Source organism: Rattus norvegicus, chromosome 18, assembly GCF_021556685.1.
Source record: "Rattus norvegicus strain SHRSP/BbbUtx chromosome 18, alternate assembly SHRSP_T2T, whole genome shotgun sequence".
In the NCBI taxonomy this organism is placed as follows: domain Eukaryota; kingdom Metazoa; phylum Chordata; class Mammalia; order Rodentia; family Muridae; genus Rattus; species Rattus norvegicus.
In genome coordinates this window covers 12,597,531-12,623,104 of record NC_141551.1, presented here as the reverse complement: position 1 = coordinate 12,623,104, position 25,574 = coordinate 12,597,531, and the positions used below count along the sequence as shown (strand labels likewise).

Here is a 25,574-nt window from a genome sequence, read left to right as displayed (position 1 = left end):
CACACGCACTTCCACACTCGCACACACATCACACACATCACACACAACTGATACTACATTTTTTTAATCTTTCAAGATTAGGTAAGCCATTAAATGACAGATTTTCTTAAAGACACCATATGCATTAATATTCAAGTTGAAATATTGAAAACCCTTAAAATGAATCTGGGGCCTGGGGATTTGAATAGCTTAGTGCTGAAATGCTTACTTAGTGTGCACGAGGCCCTGGTTTTCAGTATCGAGCCAGGAAAAAAGATACCGCATGGAAGAGATAATTCGCATCAAGCGAACTGCTCTACAATAGCCTCCGTTCAAGATTCCGCTAATTAGTGAGGTCTCCTAGAACATTTGGCATTTGATTCATTTTAATTACAACTTTTGAGGACTACTTTGTAAGCAAGCGCTACCTGGGCTTTCATCCATTAATTGAAATGACGACTATGATGAAGTATGCTGTTGTGGGAATTCTGAAGCTAATTGTTTTCCATCTCAGGTCGTTTTTACATGAAATTTTCTGAGCCATTTTTCTCTCTATGTCCATTGGAACTCTCAATGACTGGCATGCTAATTAAGGAAATTATGACACCCTAGTGGAGTAAGTCTTGTCTCAGACATGCACTAAGTGCCATTTGTGTAAAGTCACACTGACAAGAGGGTTATATGTTATGCAATGATATATATCATATATTGTACTCCTTTCTCAGAAAAAGCTTTATATGAGGCCCCAGTGGCACCCAGGTCTTAAACAACGGCTTCTTTTCAGAACCATTTGCCCTTCTTGCCTCTGGCGGAGTGACTGCAGCTCCCTCTCTTAGTTGCCCTTGCCTGGGGCTTGAATATTGGAGACCTTCTCCCAGTAGGGTCTGTCTTAGATCCTTAGTATCAATATACAATGAGACGAGGGAAATAAGAAGACACCACATTAAAGAATGGGGATTTAAGCTGTAAGTTGGCCTTCGGTAGTTAACCCAGTAGCAATTCATTCACACTTCGATATGATAAAACTTGCACTTCTGTCCAGCTGAGAATACCCGCTCTGGCTGTGTGACAGGGCTATGAACTCTTTGTATAAAAGACTCTTTATAAATAAGATTTCTTAAGGCTGTAATGATTGTGTTATCTGGGAGGGGGAGTGTGGGAAGAAATGTAAAATGCAGGGCAGAGAGCATGCAGGGAAGGCAAGGTTACAAAGTTCAAGGCAGCGTAGTAACAAAACTCCTTTCTTTAGATTGCCGTCGTTGTCCTGAACTTGGCTCTTGTAGAGAAGAGCACTCAGGATGAAGGTGAGCCCAAGCTTAGCTCAAGCTCCCCACCAGCGTTTATTTTCTGAATTGTTCTCAGAATGGAAACAAAAGTCTCAGGCCCAGAAGAATCCAAACTCTCATTTGTGGTCGCTCACAGTTCCAGGCAGAATAACCTCTCCCACAGGCCCACCATCACCACGACGACCAAGTGTGTGACGTACATTTAGACAGTAAAGCCTTGGGAGCTGTGGCCATCAGCAGCTGTCTCCACATCCACTCTCTTGTCCCAGGGCTGAGCAGCCACTACTATGGAATCGAGTTTTTCTCAGAAGGATATCTAAAGGATATTAAGCAAAGAATACGCCATGGTAACATGATTTCTTTTCTTAAGCTATCTCTTTGGTCAGTTAGCCAAGGTGTATCATTTCCATCTGAGAATAAGAGAAGGGAGTTACAGAGTATCAGGAAACAAAGGCTTCCTAAGAAATGTCATCTAGGGGTTGGGGATTTAGCTCAGTGGTAGAGCGCTTGCCTAGCAAGCACAAGGCCCTGGGTTCGGTCCCCAGCTCCGAAAAAAAGAAAAAGAAAAAAAAAAGAAATGTCATCTAACCAAAGTCTCATACCCCCTCATAGACACTTAGGGTGACTTTTCTTTTTTGCAATTTTTTTCTGTTTTTTCAAGACAGTTTCTCAATATTGCCCTGCTGTCCTGGAACTTGCTCTGTAGACCAGGCTGGCCTCAAACTCACAGAGATCTACCTGCCTCTGCCTCCCAAGAGCTGGAATTAAAGGTGTGTGCCACCATGAAGTTGCTTTCTGTATTCTTTTAATCTGAGGAACATGGAATAGGAGGAAGAAATTTTCATAATATATATAAAATACCACAACTACATGTAAGACTTGAATTTTTGTTGTGCAGACATCCATATTTTCCAGCCTGTTTTCCAATAAAGCAGGAACTCACTATATACAATTAAATCCTCACAAATTATTTTTTTAGATGTATTTATTTATTATATATAAGTACACTGTAGCTGTCTTCAGAGACACCAGAAGAGGGCATTAGATACCATTACAGATGGTCGTGAGCCACCGTGTAGTTGCTGGGAATTGAACTCAGAACTTCTGAAAGAGCAGTCGGTGCTCTTAACCATTGAACCATCTCTCCAGCCCACATGTAGGCATTTCTTAACATGTAGGCATTTCAAGAAGAAACATGCCCCCCCCCACCCCCAGTATTTGGTCCTTTATCTCGTTCTCAGGCACATATTCTAGGATTTATAAGAGCTGCAGCAGTGGCAGGTGTGAGGGGTGGGGGGTTAAATGCCTATTCCTGGGAGGTAGGAGAGCAAATTTAACCTTCCAGGCCATCTTCAGACATCAGGGGAATAGTTCTATCCCATGATGCATTTGACTTCAGCGCAGTGATTGAAGTTGTGTTTGACTTCCTGATGACCATGCCTACTTAAAACAAAGCCCTGCACTCTACTAGATACATTTAATCCTCATGCTAGCTCATGGAGGGTTAGGGAGCCTGCACTGTTTGCTGTACAATGTGGCCGGCAGAGGCTGGCAGAGGCCCGCAGAGGCTTCTGTCCTCATCAGTGAGAGTTCTGCATCCATGGATGCCTGGGCACAATTTAAGTTTCTTTCCATTCAAAAAGAAAGCCATCCCATTCCAAGCCCCTTTCTAACAAGCGTCCCCTTCTGCTCCCTTCCTGGCCATTACCGGAAGCGAGCGGTGTATCTTACAGCGTCCCCTTCTGCTCATTTCCTGGCTGTTACCAGAAGCGAGCGGTGTATCTTACGGACTCCTTCCTCTCCTCCTGTGGCTCCGGTTCACGGGAATCTGCCTTCTGTGCCTTTCAAGCCTCATCTGCTAGGCTTGCCAACGACCTGCTGACGTCCGTATGGTGTCCTTTCTTCCCCCTTCTATGGCTTTCTAACGTTTTTATCTGCTCACCGTGGCTCTGCTGCATCTTGACACTGTATCTTCCTCCGTTTCTCCCCTCTCTTGTCTCCCCTCACTGCATTGTTCCACAGTCCTGCTCTGTGGACAGTATGATGCAGTCACCTGTTCTTCTCTTCTGTCGTCCCTTGGGGGCCCAGCCTTCCTCACTTCTCACGTGGCATCTCAGTGCCACCAGAACTTCAGATTCCATCAACAAGTAAAGTCTAGTCCAAGCAGTAGTTTTAGTCTTGAATCCTACAGTTTCTCCCAGCCCTCTTCCTTGGAATTTCTGTCTCTGTCTCTAACACAAGGTATTAGCATCTGTCTCACCATCCGCCCTCCCGGAACACAGCATCACTGTGGTCGTTCGGTGTTAGATGTACCAGGGATCTAACATCATGCTGGCTAAGCCTCTATTACATTCTAAATCCTGCTTCCCCAAGACTTTCTACTAAAGTGTCCTATGAATTTATTCGCCTGCTATCTGGAATAAATTCATGGTGTTCCCACAGACCTCTGCACATACGTCTATTAGTACACTCACCAATTTTTATTTTAGTCCTATTTGTTTCCTTTTCTCACAACTAACTCTGAGAGTTATGCATTTTTGTATATTCAGCCCAACTTCTATCATACACACTTAATATGCATTTGAACTTCTGAATAGAGCAATGAGGTTAACAATATGTAGAAAAAGAGTCATTAGACTCTTAGAAACAGTAAGAATAGACAGTGGTGATGTCCTGCCTATTACCACCCAGGACAGACACCTATTACAGTTTTCTTCAAATCCTCACCATTAGGTGTTTTCTTTGGATCTGGAGTATGCCTTCTACACCACCTAGCTTTGGAAGAACAGTTCACCGTCTCTGCCTTTCCCTAAGTTAACTTTATACAGAACCTTCGAGCCATCTCTGCAAATACCAAGAACTAATGACACCACACTATTCATGAGAGATATTTGACAAGATTTAAGACACCAAGATTTCAAAGAAGGAAAGACCTCTGGATATAAAGGTGGCCATATTCTGGGTACAGATGGGACCCAGCTTTCATACCGTAGCCTAGATCTGTATTGTGTCCTCTGACTTTTTCTTATACAGTGGAGGCCGGTGCTAGGAGCCTCTCTGAACATCCACACATCGCCTACAGACAGGCAAAGGTCACCCATAGTCTGATGGATGGTCACATTCACCTTAAAGCTGAATGCTGACCCTCAGGTAGCACAAGGTTAGTGTTTGTTCCTGAAAACACAGACACCTTGTTTCCAGTTGAAGTTCAGCTTCCAATACTGATTATAAGGCAGACCGCACCCACCTACCAGGCACTGGACGGTGTTTTAGACGCTTGATTGGGAAAAGGAACTCTCGGGAGGGTGGGAATGCTGACAACTGGAGAATGTAGTCATTGTATTTCACCCCATTACCATACCAAAGTATGATGGTGAAGATGTGGTACCACAGAAGCTCACGCCCAGCCCACACGACCCGATATGAATTTCCACATTAAAAGATGCGTATGGCCTAATTTAAAGATAGAAATGCATTTCTGTTGCCTTCTTTTTTTTAACCTTAAAAATTAGCCTGTTAATCAGTTAAGTTTCACCTGAAGTTCTTTCTGGGTCTTCAATTCTATTCCACTGGTCTATCTGTCTGTCTCTGTACCAATACCATGCAGTTTTTATCACTACTGCTCTGTAACACAGCTTGAGGTCAGGGATGGTGATCCCCCCAGAAGTCCTTTTATTATTGAGGATACTTTTCGCTGTCCTGAGTTTTTTGTTATTCCAAATGAATTTGCAAATTGCTGTTTCTAACTCTGTGAAGAATTGACTTGGGATTTTGATGGGGATTGCACTGAATCTGTAGATTGCTTTCGGCAAGATGGCCATTTTTACTATACTAATCCTGCCAATCCATGAGCATGGGAGATCTTTCCATCTTCTGAGATCTTCAAATTCTTTCTTCAGAGACTTGAAGTTCTTGTCATACAGATCTTTCACTTGCTTGGTTAGAATCACACCAAGGTATTTTATATAATTTGTGACTAATGTGAAGGGTGTTGTTTCCCTAATTTCTTTCCCAGCCTGTTTATCCTTTGAGTAGAGGAAGGCTACTGATTTGTTTGATTTAATTTTATATCCAGTCATTTTGTTGAAGTTGTTTATAAGCTGTAGGAGTTCTCTGGTGGAATTTTGGGGGTCACTTAAGTTTATACTATCATATCATCTGCAAATAGTGATATTTTGACTTCTTCCTTTCCAATTTATATCCCTTTTGTTGTCTGATTGCTCTGGCTAGCACTTCAGGTACTATATTGAATGGGAAGGGAGACAGTTCAGCTGAAGTTCTATGTGACATATTCCCACCCAAGCAGACAGATGCTAAGCTCCGTACCCACTAGAGAGTTATAGCAGTGGCACTGGGCCATTCCATTTTGACTCCTGGTCTAATTGAACAGACAAGAAGGGTAAATAACTGTAATAGCATGTCGGCCTAGTCCAGAAGCAGGAATCTGTCCTGGTGGCAAGACAGAATGTGTTACCTTTAGGAGTAGGCAGTAAGAACGGCCGATTAAATGTCATGAGCTGGGAAAACTGAAACAGAGGAAAGCAGGGAAACATGAGATACTTCAAGCGATGGCGGATCTACCACTGTAACCGAGAGAGAGGAGGAAGAAGAGCAGGGGGAAAGGTGCAGGAAGAGGAAGCGGAGTCTGAGAAACAACCAGGAAACAGGCCGCTTGACCCATCCCGTCGGTCACCTTTTACTGCCAGATAAAATTCATTTACCGTCTTCCTTCATATAAATGTCTTGTGTTGAATCAAATCAAGAAGGGTAGGACCATAGCTGTGTAAAAGATGGTAAGAGACAAAGCAAAATAAGAGGCAAACCAACCCTCCCTGTTTATAACTTGCAAGGACCAGAATGTGTATATCCCCCACAGCGTGTAATCCTTCCCATCATATGCTGTGAAATAAGGCCATCAGAGAAGCCACATCTGCAACACAAGTGGAAAATGCCCAGCTACAGAGCGCGGGACTGTGGCTAGCCAGCCGCCTCACCCACTGAGGACTGCCCTTCCTGCCCGCCTGGGACAACAAACCCTTCATTCTGGGCCTCTGCAGAAAGATTCTTAGAATCCCAGCCCAGGATAAGCTGTAGCTTTTAATACTACCATTTTCCCAAAGGACATTTTAAAGGAGCTTGGTATTTCCAGGCTGAACTGAGTTAGACCCAGACTCCATTCAGGAGTCCAGTGGAAGGTCCCAACACTGTCCGTGTCTCAGAGTTCATTTTGAAGGTTAGCTGTAAACACTTCTTTAACCACAGTTTCCCTCACACTGGGCCCCAACATCTACAAATGCTTCTTCTCACTGTTGGCCTCCATCCAGCCCTAGGAAGCCCTTTTGGATTGCCCAGCTGTGAAGGTGCTGTCAGAACAGCCTCAAGTGCTTTTGGCCATAAGAACAGGAAGGGGGATACCCTCAGGCTCATTCAGCTATACAAGGCTGCTTTTTCTGAGTTCCAATATTAAGGTCAGCCAGTTAATTTTAATTGAAATATACATCATAACGGGCGTCTCAGCACATTGCCATTAACGTGTGAGGTAAGCTATTCCTAATGAACTATCACCTAATGACTGATTCTAAAATGGAGAACACTCCGAATTGAACCCATCACTAATCTTTTTTCTTCACATTCCACTTAATTCTGATATTGAGAAGAACTCATGTATTTTAAAAATTAAAATGTTAACCAGTTCCTCTTTAAAAGAAGAGGAAGAAGAAGAAGAAGGAGAAGGAGAAGGAGAAGGAGAAGGAGAAGGAGAAGGAGAAGGAGACGACGACGACGACCCCAATGGTATATCAGCTGAACAGTCCCCCGGTTTTCCAGAGTCCATCGTTCATGAGTTTTCTTTCTGTGGTTGCTCACTGATGCCACCTTAGAGGGAGGGGTGAGACAGGGTCTCACTGTGTGGCCCCAGTTGGCCTAGCAATCACTCTTACCAAACTTACAGAGATCCACCTACCTTTGCCTCCAAATGCTAGAATCAAAATGTATACCACCACACCTGGCTCACCTTTTCATTTTTAATTAACTCTTATTAAAATATAATTATGAGGCTGAAGAGAAATATCCAAGGTTAAGAGCACTGACTGCTCTTGTGGAAGACCCAAGTTCAGTTCCCAGCAGCCACGTGGTGGTTCATCACCATCCATAACTCCAGTTCTAGGGATTCAATGCCCTATTCGTATTTTCACGGGTGCCAACCATGTAAGTGTACACATACAGACACACACACAGAACACACACGTGCAAAATAAAATGAAGAAATCTAATAAAAAGTAAAAAACTTTAATTGTTTCCCTTCATTCCTTTGTTTTCCTCCAACCTTCCCATTACCCTCAAAATCATGGCCTCTTCTATAATTGTTATTGTTACAAATAAACACATAAACACATAAATACAACCTACTGATTGCATGGCTTCCCAGCTCACCGCCTGATATTGGATAATTAATTAGAGGACTCCTCCCTGGGGAAGGAGAACTCCCACCCTTCGCTGCCTATAGTTCTCTATATAAAGATAGAACCCCACTATATCCTGTGCCACTTTATGCTGACTATTGGTGCTGTCCTTGTTCAGGGCCTGTTTACATACCACACTGTTGTGAGCTAGGAGACAGTCTCACAGCAGATCTCTAGGTCCTCTGCTCTTACAGTCTTTCCACCTCCTCTTCCAAAGTGTTTCATGAGCCTTCAGTGTAGGGGTTGTGTATCCCTCGGGATGCACCCCCTCCGTGATCAATTAGTTATTCTCTGCATCGGGACCAGCCGTGGTTTTCTGTAGAGATCCTGTATCTGCTGCAAAGAGAGCTACTTTGATAAGTGTCGTGTCTCTGCAGCACACCCTGTTTCAAAGGCTCCAAAATGGAAAACTTACTGGATCTTACTGGATTGAAGAGGAAATCTCCTGCCCAAGTATTTAGCTTTAGCTTGAATGAAGAGCTCTCTTCTTCCCAACCCAGTACGGGGGCTGAGGGTTCTCAAATGAGAGCAGAGACCCCTGGGCTTACACTGAAATACAATGAATGATGTTCTTTAAGTCACTCCCAAAGGATGTGGTAGAATATATTTATGATTCCAGCATTTGGGAGGTGCAGGCAGAAAGATGGGTTCAAGGTCTTCCCCCATATCACACCAAGTTCAAGGCCAGCCTGGGCTATATAATAATTCTGTCTCAAAAAGTTAATTAAAAGAAATAGAATTGCTTCCATCTCATTTAAATCAAGGCACCTCTCATAATCATATGGCTTCCTTTTCTGGCTGATTTTCTTTGGCAAGTAAATCAGACCTGGGACTCCAGCTGGAGGCCCAGTCTGCAGTCAACGAAGGAAGTGTATGTGTCACGGAAGGCTGTTCATTCCACTTTCAGCATCCTTTCAGTCACCACAGCTGTCACTTGCTGTTCCCGTGTCCCTGAGACAAGTGGTTGAAGAACAGACTGAAAGAGATGCTGGGACCACAGCCTGAAAGCAGGCGAAGATGTCTCAGAACATGTTTAACAGTAGGCCATGGGTCAGGGTGGACTAACACAACCAGGCATCGGGTGCCCCCTGCTGCCCGACATGGAAAAGGGCACACCGGATTAGCATCAGTAAGAATGCTCTAGGGAAAGAAGGCTCCTTGGACTAGAGAGGCTGCAAGGACAGTCACTTGCTGAAGTCCCAGGCCATCCCAGGTCACCTAGATCATTCTCAATGTGAAGATGAGTGGAGGCCATCTGACTGGGGTAGGTTTTTATCAGCGAGTTCTACTCTGGCATTGCAGTGCTTTCTCGTTGCTCCTCCAGCTTCTGTGTGCTCCCTGGACCCATAGCATGACGTTCACCTTGGAGCTTGTTGGAAAGCAAACTCGCCCAGACAGTAACTCCTGCCTGTAATCCCAGCTACCCAGAAAGAAAGGAAAAGAAAATAGCGGGGAGCTTTCCTGGGACAGCATCTTACTGTTACCCTGGCTGGCCTCAAGTTTGTGGCATTTCTTCTGCTCTAAATGAATGCTGAGATTACAGACATGCACCATCGTGTCTGACTTCAAAAAACAACAACTTTTAGAAGAGATGGTCATTTACTCAGTTGCTAGAATATATGCCTAGCATATACAGTGTCCATTAAAACACACACCTCCCAGGGACTAACCCACCATCCAAAGAGTACACAGACCCATGGCTCCAGCTGCATATGTAGCAGAGGATGGCCTTGTTGGGCACCAATGGGAGGAGAAGCCCTGGGTCCCGCCAAGGCTGGACCTCCCAGTGCAGGGGAATGTCAGGGTGGGGAGGTGGGAAGGGTATGGGGGAACACCCTCAAAGAAGAAGGGGGAGGAGGGATGGGTATGGGGGAAAGGGGATAACATTTGAAATGTAAACAAATTTTTAAAAATCCAGTAAAACACACACATAGGAAATGTTAACTCTCAGCCCCCATCCTGGATCTCCTAAATTCAAATACGCATCTAAACAAGGTCACTGTGATTTTTATAATGCACCGGACATAGCTGTCAGTGGTGCTTTAACCCTGCAGAAGACCCACATTTTGGCCCAGAAGGCTGAATGAGGAAAGCCACCAGGCCTAATGACCTAAATCTAACCTCCAGGGCCCACATGGTGGAAGCAAAGAACGACTCCCATAAATTGTCCTCTGACCTCCACATGGGTGCTTTGGAACAGCTCGTGTATGCATATCTGATTGTGTGCTCGCACACAAGCAATGTAAAAAAAACTGCATTTCCAAAGGTTTGGGTCAGACTGTATTGCATATGGAAAGTGAACAGGACTGCAGCAGTCTTTGTCATTGTCATGGCTGACACCCCCACTGCCTCCCACGCCCCCTTCTGCTCCACACATCCTGGCATCTCTCAAGGCTGGGTTTCCTATTTCTTGCTGTATTTCCCCAGATGTTAGCATTAACCAAACTGCTTCCTTCCAGCCCAGTTTGGTCCCAGCAGTTTGTGGTAGACTTCTAGTTTTATTTGTGTGTGTCTGTGTGTGTGTCTGTGTGCATATGTGTGTATGTATGTCTATGTGTATGTATGTGAATGTCTATATATGTGTGGGTATGTGTGTCCTGCTTACCCACTACCTTGACTGCTTAAAGTACCCCTGACCCTGCATGTCGGAGCTATGCTTCCCAATCTTACACTTACCCCTACACCCCCATCCCTACTCCTGCCTTAGTCATGACGTCTGTTTTTAACCTGGAGTCTTCTTTTCCCACACCAGGTCAGGGAAGAATGCCGGCTCCTGAACGCCCCACCTGTGCCGCCCCGAAGTGCAAAGCCTTTGTCCACAAGTCCCTCCATCCCTCCTCGAACAGTCAAGCCAGTTCGGCCACAGACTCGGTCTCCAAGCCCCACCCTGTCTTACTATTCTTCAGGGCTGCATAACATGTGAGTCCCGACCCTGGCAGAACCCACAGCAGACAGTTCACAGGCCTTGGGAGTATCCCCTGCAGCCGGGTGGGGAGGGAATGCTGTTTGCCTTCTTAAAAGAATTGTATAGGAAGATCACAATTGGGCCCCTACTCGTTTTAACCTTGGGTGAAAGTGCTGGCATCTTGGTTTTTAAAAAAAAAGAAGAAAGAAAGAAAAAGATGGCACAAGGTGTGTGGGAAACTGGGGAGGGCTCTCCTCTTAGCTGCAGTGTGTGGGCAGCTGGCATGTCTTAGAAGCCAGCTCTGGTACTTCTGCCTTGACTCTGACATAACCAAACAGGGCTTCCTACCAGAACCACAAACTCAAACTCGGCACTCTGCTCTGACATGAACCTAGTGGGAAACCCGTTCTGGCTATGGCTACAAAGAAACAAAACAGACCAGCCCCCTTTCTCTCAGAGAACACTCAAGGTCTTCTGCAAAGCAAAGTGCCCATTTCTTCTGCTGTTGGCTGGAATATGCCCACTGCCCACCTGCCTTTCCACAGTCTCTGGTTTCACTGTCAATCTTACGATGTGAAACTGTGGCCCTCGGGATGAGGGCTCCCCTCACCTGTGTTCCTGATGTATAAAGTCTATGTGGGAAGTTTTTGTTTTGTTTGGATTTCATTTCGTTCTCTGGGCATTGAAATTCATATGCTATACGTATAACTACTGTTCAGAAACCGAGGCAAAGATGGGCACTGTGTTGGCAACATTTCCTCCTGTCGGACACCAGGGAGGACCCCGAGCTATGACAGTGTTGATGTGGCCACGTCCTTGTCTCTGGCATGTGTATGCCCTCACCCCTGCCCACTGCAGGCATCACTCTTAGGTTGGCCCAAAGCATGTGTGAAAATGTTTCTCAGTGTAAAGGTGCAGGAACTTGCTAACAACGTTTCTTACTAAACTAGTATGTACATATACTAATTTTTATCCCACTGCAACATTTTAAATTGGTGTGTACACATCCACGTGTACAAAGAACTCCACTGATTCTGTTTTTAAAAAGCAGGTAATTTATTGAATATAAGAAAAATATCTGTGTGTAAACACACACACACACACACACACACACACACACATATTCCTAACTACCTTTTGACTTTAGAAATAACATCTATGAATAATTCTAGGGAAAATCTTGGGCTTTGACCTTTTTCCCTAGACAGGGCCTCACTGTGTAGACCAGGCTGGCCTAGAACTTAGAGAGCCACCTGCTTCTACTTCCCAAGGGCTGGGGTCACGTGATCGTTTCACTGATCTCCTTTTCTGTTTGTTTACTTCGTAAGCAGCGTCACTCAAAGTGACACAAGTCCTCCCAACAGTGCTCCTGTTTCCTGCTATCCCTGCACCCGAGTGAAGAGTGACTCTGTGGACCCCAAGTCCCCGTTCGGAAGCCCTTCTGCTGAAGCTCTGTCCTCCCGGCTCTCGTGGCCCAACCATTCCTCAGGAGCGTCGGAGAACCAGACAAGGAGTGACTTCCTGCTCGATCCAAGCAGAAGCTACAGCTACCCCAGACAGAAGACGCCTGGCACGCCAAAGAGAACCTGCCCAGCCCCTTTGGATTTCGATGGTTGTGAGCTCCTGGGCAGCCCGCCCAGCACGACCTCTGTAGAGTTCAGCAGCAGCGGTGTCTCCGGTTGCCCCAAGTCAGCCAGCTACTCCCTGGAGAACTCCGAGAACACCTCCCTTGCAGCTGGCATGACCAAGCAGAGCGTCTCCTGCCCTGCCTTACCCCCAAGGGTCCCAAAGCCAGTGGAACAGAAAGCCACCCCCGAAACATCTCCTTTGCCTCTGAAAATTGATGGTGCTGAGGAGGACCCGGCGGCGGGGTCGCTGGACCTCGCCGAGGACCAGTACTTTGTCAGAAAGGGCGTGCAGGACATCTTCTCCGTCTCTTATCCTTTCTCGTCTCCCCTCCACCTCCAGCTGGCCCCCAGATCCTGTGGGGATGGTTCCCCATGGCAACCACCTGCTGACCTATCAGGACTCTCTATAGAGGAAGTGTCCAAGTCTTTGAGGTTCATTGGTTTGTCTGAAGATGTCATAGCCTTCTTTGTCACTGAAAAGATCGATGGGAATTTGCTTGTTCAATTAACAGAGGAGATCCTCTCGGAGGATTTCAAATTAAGCAAACTACAGGTAAAGAAAATACTGCAGTTTATTAATGGCTGGAGGCCCAAAATATAGCCAAATGGCCCCATCTGTTGTGAGACAAAGCTAAGAAACATGTGCTGGAAGGGGTGGGCCAGGACACAGATTCATGTTTTTGCACTTAAAAAAACAAAACAAAACAAAACCTTCTCTGTAAATAGAGATAAGAGAAAGTCTTACTATGCAGATTCCGTTTCTGAATGGTGAACAGGCTATTTTGTACATCAATAAAGATGCTATACGGAACACTTAGAGGTGTGCCTTGTACGTCACTCAACATTCAACAGCTGCTAAAAGAACTGAAGTCATATCCAGAGAACTCATTTGTACCCTAATCGGTCTTCGAGAAGGCATGGTATTTATTATGAAACAGCCAAAGCTGAAACACTTGTGAACAGTTCGCTTCCTGGGGAGCCGACGGTGGACAGTTCATTGTATTCTGCGGCCCGCTTTGCTTCCTGTCTGTTGTTTAACTCCTGTGCCTGACGACGTTAGTGGTGTGAAGTGACACTTTAATGTTCTGTGCTTGCTGGAGATCTTTTTATCAAAAGGCATTTTATCAAAATTCATGTTTTGCTAGAGGAGATCTGGTGTCCTTAGAAATGACACAAATCATGACCATTACGTTTGATCTGTAATCTCTGACAGTTTCATTGTGCAGAGGAAAAGGGGGAAAAGGTGTGTGTGTGTGTGTGTGTGTGTGTGTGTGTGTGTGTGTGTGTGTGTGTGTGTGTGCAGTACACACGGATATGTTCTGATGTAATTTTTTTAATCTGATATTTTAGATAACATCTTTTTACTTTATAATAGCCACTGAGGTTTTCAGACTTTTAACTGAGGGAAATGACAGCTACTTTGAAACCATCACCACCCTTTCCTCCCGTGTGCCCCAGTGAGAGGTCTGAAAAGCCTTTCTCCACAAATGTGAGGTCTGCCCACAACACACCTCCTGTGTCAGGAAACCCCGTGACTCAGACAGACCACCTCTCTATTACACACGCCGTATCTCTGCCCTGATTCCTAAGATATCAATAAGAGTTCTTGCTAATCCCATAGTCCACCTCCTTCTCCTCTTATAAAAGATAATTATCAGACTCTCACTCTGAGAACTCCAGAACGTGTCTAAGAATTTTGCTAAATGTGATTAAATATCCCAAAATATACCATCTCTTTCTTTCTCTTGACTGTTTGAAGGGATATAACTTCAAAGAGTTCCAATTTTTTCAAATAGTCCCTGAGTCTGTCCCCAGATTCTAACTCGCAGACTTCCTGGTAGTGAGATGCTCACCTGAACTGCTCAGGTAAGATTGTTTGACCACCAGGAGTCAGTGTATCCTGAATGGGTGACCGTATCTTATCATGTCTTCCTGTTCACCAAAAAAGAAATAGCTATTGACGGCAAGACCCACCAGTCAGGGTTTACAGCCATGTGAAGTACGTCATTATCTCTTGCCACTAGAGGTCCATCTTGTGATCTAGAGCTGAGATGAATTGATACTTAGTCTATTTTCTCATCTCTGATCTCATTAATAAGAAATAGCTTCTACCCCTTCCTAACATACAATCCAAATGTAAATACTGCCCTCTCCCACCCAGGACTCATGAGAGCGTTTCAAACCACAGCCCTCTAGGAGGAGAACTAACTCCTTAGAAAGTTAACCTGTCCTGAGAAGATTACCTTCCCTTGAGAATAAAGACAGACAGCTTGCAGTGGAGACCCTGCAGGTCCCCACAGGCAAACCCTTGCTTTAGCCATCCTTCAGGACTCAGCCTTTGGCCATGATTCTCAAACTCAAGCAAGCCACAGGTTTGGTTTGCATTTGCGGTAAAGGTTGCCCCATGTAACAACTGACTCCCTTGTCTTTTGCAAGAACCTCACACAAAACAAGATTGTCAGTCTACTTTTAGTTCGTTTGCTTGCGCCCTGGTATACTTATGCCAAGTCTGTTTTGATTGGATCCTGGAGCCTCCCTTAGAGCAAGGATTGGCCCTGAGGTCATACATTCATTGTACATTCAATGAGCACCCTCTGTGTGCCAGACCCAAGGCTGAGAAAAGGACGCCTGACTTCGTGGAACTCGTTCATGTTTCAAAGTCACAGTTGCTCACAGCGTATACGTGCAGGAGACTATGAACGTTTTCTGAAAGCTGGGAGCATGGAGAGTGATGTGTGTCCCATCTTTAAGGAGCCCCCGGATGGAAGCCATCGTAGGCGCCTCTAAGACATCCCATAACTACCCCAGACATTGGCGAACACCCCCTGATACTCGGAATACATTAAAGAGGAAATGCATCTGTCTCCCTGCTCCTGTTTTCTTTTACTGACTTAGAATTTTTTAATGATAATCAGTGCTGGCATTTCTAAAAGCCACAAATAAGTATAATTACCACTTCTGAGCTGAGCACCTGTCTGTGGAGGATCCTGACTAGACAAGGAATTCATAAGCCAGAGAGAATCAGACAGGCTGCACAGAGCAGAAAATCGAAACAGCCCTTGCCTTCCGCATCCTACGGGGAACCTCTTCCAACCATCCAGGTCAAGACAGTACGTACCTCCATTAGTGGCAGATGCCCTCCAGTCCAGTGAGGGACAGTGATACTTGTGGAGAAGTCCTATCTGAACAGGATCTTTGGGGGAATCCTTAAACTCATAACTAAACCCATCTTCCTGCCCCTCCCCTGTTGGAGGAGAACGTGTCAGCAATAAGCCAAGCAGCTAAAATGTAAAATATGAAGTCAATTCAGAGAGAAAACTCAAGTGTTCACCACCACTTCCTTCACAGAATCTTCCAGACGCCTGCAAGTTCTGCCTTTAAGTTGAACTGCTCAAGTTTATGAACTGTGAAATGTCCACATCTACTCTCTCCCAGCCCACATAGACCATTCAAATTTATGAAGTTGTACCAAACTGCCCATTCAGCTAAATTGCAGTGTTTATTCTTGTCCTGCAGAAGTGCCACAGCCTTATGGGGAATGTGACAGTTCACTCCAGCTGATCAGATGCATACACAAACAACCTCGTCCCCACTGCTAGGCCACCTGCACATCATCCATGCCTCCTTGTGACGTTCGGGGGTTTGGGAGTGGATGGACGGAGAACCCATCGTTTTCCTAGTGCGTTGTGTCCTAAATCAAGCCTGGGGCCTATCTTCTGTAAGTACATACCCTGAATAACAAACTGGGAAACACAAACTTCTCCAAGGAGCCCAGGAAATTGGAGTTGCAGTCCACCAGAAAAAGTCACATCTACTGCTGGACGCATGAGGCTTTGAAGAACATAAAACATGTCCATTGCGTGAATTCCCATTGCTTTTCTCGAAATCTGAAATCTGCTAAGGCAAGAGAATCAGAGGCCCAGAGGGCAAGTAGTGGAAACAGAATTTTCACCATACTGTAGGTTTGTAATGTAGGATTCTGTGGCCGTATCGTGTCAGTCATATTTCTGGGTTTTCAAGAAGTCTTGTTTTACAAGTGTGCTTCAAGCTAGGTGCAAGTGTCACCTGCAGTCGTCTCCCTCCGCCCACCCCCGAAGCTGTGCATCTTTGTAGTAGAGCTTGGCAGACGGTGAGCTCCTGTGGTTTACAACCTCCTGTAGGATAGGGCTTCCATAGTTCCCTCGCCATAAACCTGTCCCCGATTTCATACCAAGTTCAGCTAAGACAAGGAAGGAAGGAAGGAAGGAAGGAAGGAAGGAAGGAAGGAAGGAAGGAAGGAAGGAAGGAAGCCTGAGACCTTGGGGCATTTCCCTTCACTTAAATGGAAATCGTATTTTCTAAGAATTCAGAAGTCTCTGTACAGCTTCTGGGCTGGGAGAACAGTGGGTTGCCAGCCACACGTCAGCAATCGTGTTGCTCTCCAGAGCATTATTTAATGGGCCCAATGTGTACCTCAAGATAAATGCAGTATATTATGTCTAAAACAATTCATTGTCTGTTGATTTAAATGGTTCTGAAATGTCTATAAATAAAGAAATTTTCAAGGTTGCTCTTGCAGTCTTTCCTGAGTGAGTCGGATCTAGGGCTGACTTTTCAAAGACCACATTCTCCAGCCCTTCAGCCTAGGGAACTAGAAAGGGATTCCTAAGACTGCAAACTCCACTCAGAATTGAGATACAGGACAAAAGCTGTAGTTCACAGAAGCTAAAAGCCAGGCAACCCCATGACACTCAGAGAGGATCCCATACCTGTGAAGTCGAGGTAGGGAAGACACATGCAGACGTCGGTTTAATCTGGAAGGAAGTATACTGTTGCAGTCAGAGGGACTGATGCAAAGTCCTATCTTTGGCTTCCTTGTTATTCAAGTGGCACAGTATTTACCTAGCAGAAGTGCCCCAGTGTGCTGGAGAAGGCGGGGAAGTGTCACAAGGAGGGTAGGGAATGGCAGGTGGCATTTTTGTTCTCCATTTATGAAGTCGCTTCCTGGCATCTTATCTCCCCATCAGAAGCATGCCTGAGTCGTCCGTCCTACCATTTCCTAAGCCTACTATTTCCTAAGCCTTCAGCCCCTCTCTCCCATCCCACAGGGATGAGTATCTGATACCCTGGACTGCAGAGTCAGGCACTAGAAGAACCACGTCCATGACTAAAACGGACAGTTCTCAAGCTGGATATAGCTAAGAAATCGGAAACTAGAAATCAGTTGTCAGGATCCCAGATTCTTTGATTCCTATGTAACTGGCACTAGGAGAGGCATCATCTGCTGAAAATATTAAGTGGAAGATACACTGTAACTTTACCCAGACGGCTCCCCCTCAGGATGCCTGCTCACCTCAGTCCCTTCTTGCTTGGATAATTTGTCCATTTGCTTTGGGAGGAATTAGACATCATTCCCAGGCTTTGTAGGTTCTGCTCCTTTGTGACGAGAAAGCAGCCTGTGTGTCTCCACCCCTTGTGAGCTGACTGTTCTTTGGCCTCCAAAGTCTTCAAAGTCAGAAGACTCTGGAACAGATATGCCATGACGTTTCTGACGATGGCCGCTCACTGTGATGTGAAGGCATCAGCCACAGAACGGGGTGAAGTTAAGTCAGATGAGGTCCAGGGGATGAAGCTGGGTGGGAAAGCACAGGTCCAGCTTGAAGCCCTCGGTTCAGTCTCCTGCACCCAAAATCAAAGTCAAATGGGTGGCATCTGTGGCACTCCCATTGTCACATGCAGAGCAGACAGAAACACAAACTTGCTGGGTAAGCCCAGCCTAACTTCTGTCACCACTGACAAATGCAGCAAGAATTTCTTACAGTGAGTACATTATTTTTTCTTACAACCCACCAGTGACTTCCCTGCAGTGATGGACATAGAACTGAACTCAGAACGGCGTGTTCCGCAAAGGGCCACAAACATTTGCTTCAAGACATGCAGGCAACTGAAAGACAGTGCGTGTGCTGGGTGTTTAAGCTATGGGTGTTCTCAGGCCGCGAGTCAGATAGCACAGGTCTGTGTCCTACAAAACTCAGATATCCATTTAACAAAGAGGGGGTGGGGGGCTTTGGAACCCCACATTCTCAGCTTCATAGAAATAAAATTCACACTGCCAATCCCTCCAGAGCATGAAATAAAATGAAGAAGAGAATTAGAACGTGGATCTCCGCCTTGCACTCATTTCATTGTAACGTCTCCAGTTTCCCCAACTCTTAACCTCCATAAATGACTGAACAGCCTTGGGATGTATGGGCAGAATACCCTGCCCTGATCCCCCACCTTCTGTCCGGCGGCTGAAAAGTTGGTGAGGAGACAATCCTCAACTGATCCTCCCCAGTTGAAGCCAGACCTGACGATGCCCGGGGTGCACTGGGACAGTCTGCCCCGCCCTAGGCCCCCTACACCTGAAAGAGGGACAGAGGCGACAGGGAGTGGGAGAGGAAACTGCAGCTGAGCATGGTGGTACGAGACTGTAATTTTAGCACTTTAGAAGCTGAGGCAGGAGGATTTCTGGAGGTTCAAGAGCAGCCTGTACTGCACACCCTTTGTCCAGAAAAGAAGGAAGAAAGAGAGGAGAGGAAAGGAAGGGAAAGAAAAGGAAAAACTCCTGTTTATACAACAAACTGTACTGGAGAGGTGGCTGAGTGTGATAAAAGTGCTTGCCACTGTTCCAGACAACGAATTCAGTGCCTCGTACCAGTCAGGCACCTCACATCGCCTGTAACTCGGGCTAGCTCCAGAGTGCTCAAAACCTCTCCCACAGATACCTGCAAATAATACATGTAAGTCAAAAATCTTTTCTTGTTAAAGAGGCTCTGAGCACATCAGCTCCTTCGTTCAAAACAATGACTCATTGAAGATTCTAAATAAGATGGGTGTGTCTGGGTTGGGGATTTAGCTCAGTGGCAGAGCGCTTGCCTAGGAAGCGCAAGGCCCTGGGTTCGGTCCCCAGCTCCGAAAAAAAGAACCAAAAAAAAAAAAAAGATAGGTGTGTCTTAAACATGTAAACGGCTTCCAGATAACCTGAACACACTTCATTTGGCTGTGTCCAAGCTATCTACAAGAAACAGCTTATGAAGGGGAACCAGGCAGAGAGAAGCTGTAATACCAAATATTGCCACTAGGTGCCAGGCTCCTGACAGACAATAAAGATAAGCCAAGGACCAGAGCAGTTTTCAGTCCGCTTCTGTCAGTCATATTCTTTTTGCACGTCCGCCAACGGCACTGGGATCCTGAGGTTATGGGCGTTAGTAAACAGATGTGGCTCAAGAAAAACAAGAATTAGGAAGCCGGGCACTGTGTGGTTTTTCAAATCAGGGACCTGGAGCTCAGAGCTGTTTAGTTACAGGGCCTGCTACTTCTCACGCCAGGGATCTGACACCTTCTTCTGGCCTCACTGAGCTGCACTCACACGTATACACCTACACAACGCAGACAATTAAAAAAAAGTAGTAACACATTAGCAATATTTATAAATCTGGCAAGATTTATATGATTAGTGATTTTGATTATGATTATGATTATTATGCTTCTGCATAGTAAACTTTGTCGATTTGGGAACAAGGGTCATGGAGGGATCCAAATGCCACCGCTCACATGGAGAACGCCACCTCCCACACTGTGGGCTGCAGACTTCATATTTCTTCTTCATGACATCCCCACTGCCCTACTTTGCTGTCTGTTGCTGGGATAAACGCTGACCAAGACCAACGTGGGGAGAAAGGTGTGTATTTAGCTTACAGTGACATTCATCATGGACTCTGGCCAAGACAGAGACCGGAGCAGAGACATGGAGCAGCACTGCTGGCTGACTTGCTCCCCAAGGCTTGCTCGATTACCTCTTTTACAGCCAGTGGGCTGGACCTTCCTTCATCAATTAGCAATTAAGAGACTCGACTGCAGGCAAGTCAGAGTGGTGGGCAGTTCCTCCCCCAGGCTCCCTGTTCTCAGTGTCAGGTTGACAAAAGCTAGCCGGACAGGTACTGGGCACACTGGGTCCTTTCTGTCCTGTTTCTGTGGGACTACAGGACTCCAGCAGGCCCGAAGAGGTACCCTATTTTTCTTCTGAATTTGAAATTGTTCAGCCAGGCAGGTAATTTTACAGCTGAAGCAAATGCATTCTCTTTGTTTATCCTTTACGGCCGCTGTGTATGGTGTCGTCTGAGTGTGCACACGCATTCTCCATGAGTCGTGAGACTGATCAGCTTGAGGCAGGACCACTTAGGAACCCTCTATCCAAAATCTGAGCCCCAGAGGACTTTCAGCTTCACGCCTTGGGGTCTTGCTGTACTTGACCTCCATCCAGGGCAGCAGGTCCCATCTCTGCATGGATGGCTCTAGGCCCTGCCTTCTCCCACCCACTACTCACACTGTTGTAGTATTCAAGTTGTTAACCCAGTGCTTTGCAGGTTCCCCTGACCCCGCAGGGAGATAATCTGTGAAGCAGGCCATTGTTAGCATCCTCTAAGCTCCACCCCACAGTTACCTGGCAACAGCCAGGTATGCCTGACACTATAAAAGGGGCTGCTTGCCCCCTCCTCACTCTCTCTTATCCTCTTCCCCCTTTGTCCCTTCTCTCCCCATTCCCCTCCCCTCTCTCTCTCCATGTGTTCATGGCCAGCCTCTATTTCTCTCTCTCTCTCTCTCTCTCTCTCTCTCTCTCTCTCTCTCTCTCTCCCTAATACCCTCTTAACTCACCTCCCCATGCCCTGAATAAACTCTATTCTATACTATACCATTGTGTGGCTGGTCCCTCAGGGGGAAGGGATACCTCAGCATGGGCCCACTGAGGCACCCCCTTCCCCCACACCTCCATAGAACATATCCCCACTCTATCTTTCTATAAACACATCAGTCATTCCTTATCACGCTCCTTCTCCGGCCCAGAGACTTCATTTGAATTCCTCATTTCCCTCAGATGAGAATAGCACTTGAGTGCCCGTCCCCATGCTCCGGTCTGAATACTCCAGCTCCCTAGAGACACTGTTCAGAAGGCAGAGTCCCCTGCGTTCACATCCTGTGATGGAAAGCTGCGACGTCCTCTGTTCTGGATGCGGAAAGGCAATCTGTAGAAACACCACTGTGACGGCCACATGTGAAGAGAGAGCCATGACCCTCCCGTGACTCAGGCTAACCACGGAGAAGCCATAATCTGGAAGACAGAAACAACTAGTTTCTCTCTCACAGATGAAACAAGAGGTAAGAAAATGTCTTGTTGTCAGTGAGCTCTCGGGAATGTCCCCAGTAAAAGCTTGAGGGACAGGTACTGGGAGTGGCCCTGGCGGCCTCTTCAGCAGGCATGTGCGTTGTTTATTCACTGCCTCCGAAATGTCGCAATGTCTCCTGTACCCACCACATTTACAGCCGCCCTCTTCCACCTGCAGGCATCACTCCCTGCTGGGGGTGACTTATCTGGAAGTGAATTGCCTGGGTTTTTTATCTGTTTGTTTCTGTGACAAATACCTGAGGGGAAACTATTTAAAAGAGGAAAGGGCTGGCTTCATCTCCGTTTCTGAGCATCATTCTGCACTTGACTGACGCCATTGCTTTCTATCCTACGACAGTGGAAGGCAGTGTGAGTAGGGCCACTCCCCTCGGGACAGCCAAACAGCAAGGAGACAAGAAGAGGCAGGAGCAAGATGTTCTGCCTCTGAGTCACATATCCAGTGACCTCCCCGCAACTGAAGAGAACAGAGCAGAGCTTCAAAACCCAGCCAGCAGGAGAGCACTGAAAAAATGATCCAAGAGCTCGCAGACAGGAGCAACCTGGCTTGACTGTCCTCCGAGAGGCTCCACCCATCAGCTGACTGAAACAGACACAGACCCAAACACTAGATGGAGCTCAGGGACTCTAATGGAAGAGTTGTGGGAAGGATTGACCTGGCAAGGCATAGGAACTACTCATGAATGCACGGAGCCATATTGGATTTGGGCCTAGCCGCTTTTTGAACTGCTTGGCTCAAAGTGGCTAGGTGACTCTGGGCTGTTTGGCCACAGAGACTCACCCCTAAGATGACTGCCTTAAGTCTTAAGCCTCTCCCATGAATTTACGGCACAGGAAGATAACATTCAAGGGATGCCTCAGCTCGAGCAGATACCAGTTATCTCCTCAGTCTACACCCGGTGTCTCCACCACCTGACCTCATCGCCTGACCTCTTTGCCTCCAGCTATCACTGCCTATACCCTCCTCTCCCCCTCCTTCATGTTTCACAAAGGTCACTCCCCCTACCTGAAAGCCTTAAAAGCTGTAACGTTCATCCCAATAAACGAGACCTTGACAACAGATTCTTGCTTGGTCTTCTTCTCTTCACCCCCATTTTGGCCCATAGGTAGAAAGCCTCTTCGGGACCCTGAATAACTGGGTCCCCGCTGGTGGGGACACATGAAGACCAACAGAGTGATCCAACCTGGACCCTTGGGGGCTCCCAGAGAGAAGCATCAAAGAACATACACGGTCTGGACCTAGGCCTCCCCGCACGTATGTAGCAGATATGCAGCTCGATCTTCATGAGGGTCCTGAACAACTGGAGCAGGAGCTGTCCCTAAAGCTGTTGCTTGTCTGTGGACCCGTTCCCCTGGCTGGGCTGCCTTGTCTGTCAGTGGGAGAGGAAGTGCCTAGCCCTGAAGAGACTTGATGTGTCAGGGAGGGAAGGACTCCACCCTCTCAGAGAAGAGGAAGGAGGATGGGAGGAGAGACTGTGTGAGGGGGGGACCAGGAAGACCGGAATTTTGACTAGGAAATGAAGTTAATAAACCAATTAATGGAGGGGAAAAAGGGTCCAGTGGAGCCCTTCCGTGATGGTCACTGCGTAGCTCTCATGAGCATGGAGAATCACCATGAATGGAGAGTTGAAAATGAACTGAAAGTAGGCTAACCTGAATGCAGAGGGACCAATTAAAAGGAAGTTATTCGTGCAAGGAATGATAGGAGCTGGTCGGAGTGCGACTGGGGGGATTCAGAGGAGGGACCAACCCCAGCACTGTTGGGGAGCAATGCTTTAACTGAGCTCGCCCACTGTGGCAGCCGATGTTTGAAAACATGTGTCAGATCCTCCCCAGGCCTCGTGTGCCTGCGAGTCTCACAAGCTTTTGACCTCCCTCTTCTGATACAGACGCCAGTTCCATGGTTCCCAGGCATTAGGTGGAAAAAAGAATATGAGTTATGTGACAAGTGACAATGTGTTGGTCTCCCCCACCATCACAACCACCCCAAGTCATATGTCCAAAATGACCATCCAACGTCATGTTGTTAGCAGACACGCTTTGCAGAAGTGTTTACACCAGGAGGATGAAACCCCTGTGACTAGGATTCATAGAAGGACATCCTGGAGCTGGAGAGGCAGTTAAGAGATCATAGCACTCCTTCAGAGGACCAAAATTCAGCTCCTAGAACCCACATCAAGTTGCTTACAACACCACACACACACACACACACACACACACACACACACACACACACACACACCTCTAACTTCCTTTTTATACCATGAGCAGCATAAGACCCTCACCAAAAACCAAAAAGATTCTGCAGCCATGCCCTTGGATACCTTAGTCTCAGAATCGCAAACCAAAACGAACTTCTGTTCTTTATATGTTGCCCAGTCTCAGGTATTCCGTGGCAGCAGCAGCAGCAGCAGCAGCAGCAGCAGCAGCAGCAATAATAATGTTGACTATGATGAGTACAACAGAGGAAGACACGTACTTCCCACAAGACTAACTCAGAAACATCATGAGCAAGGTCTGATTCTTTACCTAGAGCTCTGAGGACATAGTGTGCAGTGTCTTATATTTCATTCTTCACTGACCTGTCACTCTTAGAATAAACTATATTTTTACTGCTGACCTTTATTGCTGATATTAAGTGACTTTTTTGGTTGGTTGGTTAGATGGTTGGTTGGTTGGTTGGTTGGTTGGTTGGTTGGTTGGTTAGTTGGTTGGTTGGTTGGTTAGTTGGTTGGTTGGTTAGTTAGTTGGTTGGTTAGTTGGTTGGTTGGTTGGTTAGTTGGTTGGTTGGTTGGTTGGTTGGTTTTGCTGTCAACTTGACACAAACTAGTCACCTGGGAAGAGGGAACCTCAACTGAAGAGTTGCCTCCATCAGACTGGCCTGTGGGAATGTCTGTGGGGAGAATATTCTTTCTTAATGACATATGAGAAGGACCTAACCCACTGTCAATGGCGACACAAGTAGTCCTGAGTTGTACAGGAAAGCAGGCTAAGTCGCTAAGCAGCTCTCTCTGTGGTCTGTGCTCCAGGGAGAGTGAGTCCTGATTAGATTTTTTTTCAAACTTGAAACATTCCAGGATCACCAGGGAAGAGAGAAATTCCATCGAGAACATCCCTCCACTACACTGACCTGTAAGCAAGCTCGTGGACTTTTTTGATTAACGGGTGATTTAGGAAGGATGAGACCACTGTACATCTCTGGGTTGTGTAAGAAGAAGGGCTGAGTATGCCATGGGGAGCAAGCCAGGAAGCAACACTCCTCCAGCAAGGTCCCCACTTCAGTTCCCTCCTCCCTGCTTGAGTTCCTGCCTTGGCTTCCCTCAGTGGACTGGGATCCAGACGTGTGAGCCAAATCAACCCTTTCCTCCCCCAGGCTACTTCTGGTCAGAATGTTTTATCAAGGCAATAGAAAAAAAAAAACTGGAACATCCCCATAACCCCCATGAAAGGAACACGAGGTATCACAGGCCTTCCTTGTTAATGATAAAACAAAAACCTGGAATAAATTGTACACTTCACAAAGAGCCTCTCAACCTGCAATAATGTATTCTCCTTTTCTCCAGTTTCGACACACTTACAGTCTTGGCAGCAGTGGGGAATAAAAAAGCCTTCAGGAAGCCAAAGCAAGACTTCATCTCCTTGAAAGGAGAAATGGAATTCCCAAGGCGGGCGGAGGGCACAGGAGGCTTACAGCAGGCCAGCAGGGGTGGAAAGAGGGTCCTTGTTACTGTCCTGAATGGGAAGGGAATGACTTATCAGCATTGACCTTTCCCCTGGCAAGAATGACCTGACCTTTGGATCCTTTTCTGAGGTCAGTGATGGATCTGATTGCTCTTCATGTCTCCATAAACTAACACCTCACTCTGTCCATGAACAATTTAACAGTTTGTGGTTGTTTAATGGTGGGCTGATAAGTGAATAAATGAATGTGTGGGTGTATTTTTAAAACATATTAATTTTATACTTTTAACTGTGTGTGTGGGGACAACACAGGAGAATGGGCAGAGGCATTGGACCTCCTGGAACTGGAGCTATAGGAAGGTTGTGAACCAACCAACTAGAGGCTGGGAATCAAACCTCAGGTCCTCTAGCAGAGCTGCACATTCCTTAATC

General features: G+C 46.4%; 1 protein-coding gene and 1 long non-coding RNA gene across 2 annotated transcripts in view; one reads left to right on the top strand and one right to left on the bottom strand.

Moving 5' to 3' along the window:
• Garem1 (GRB2 associated regulator of MAPK1 subtype 1) overlaps positions 1 to 16,807 on the top strand; it is a 163,884-nt gene extending 147,077 nt beyond the window's left edge. The window contains 2 exon segments of the mRNA NM_001427249.1: positions 10,479 to 10,645; positions 11,963 to 16,807. Coding sequence (NP_001414178.1) covers positions 10,479 to 10,645; positions 11,963 to 12,860 — 1,065 coding nt within the window. The 3' untranslated portion in view covers positions 12,861 to 16,807.
• A 2,897-nt stretch (positions 16,808 to 19,704) lies between these two features.
• On the bottom strand, positions 19,705 to 24,000 carry LOC147999680 (uncharacterized). Its single transcript, XR_015642806.1, has 2 exons — positions 23,786 to 24,000; positions 19,705 to 21,389 (listed from the first exon to the last, which is right to left on the bottom strand). It is a non-coding gene; the product is annotated as an uncharacterized LOC147999680 (long non-coding RNA).
• Between the last annotated feature and the right edge of the window lie 1,574 nt (positions 24,001 to 25,574).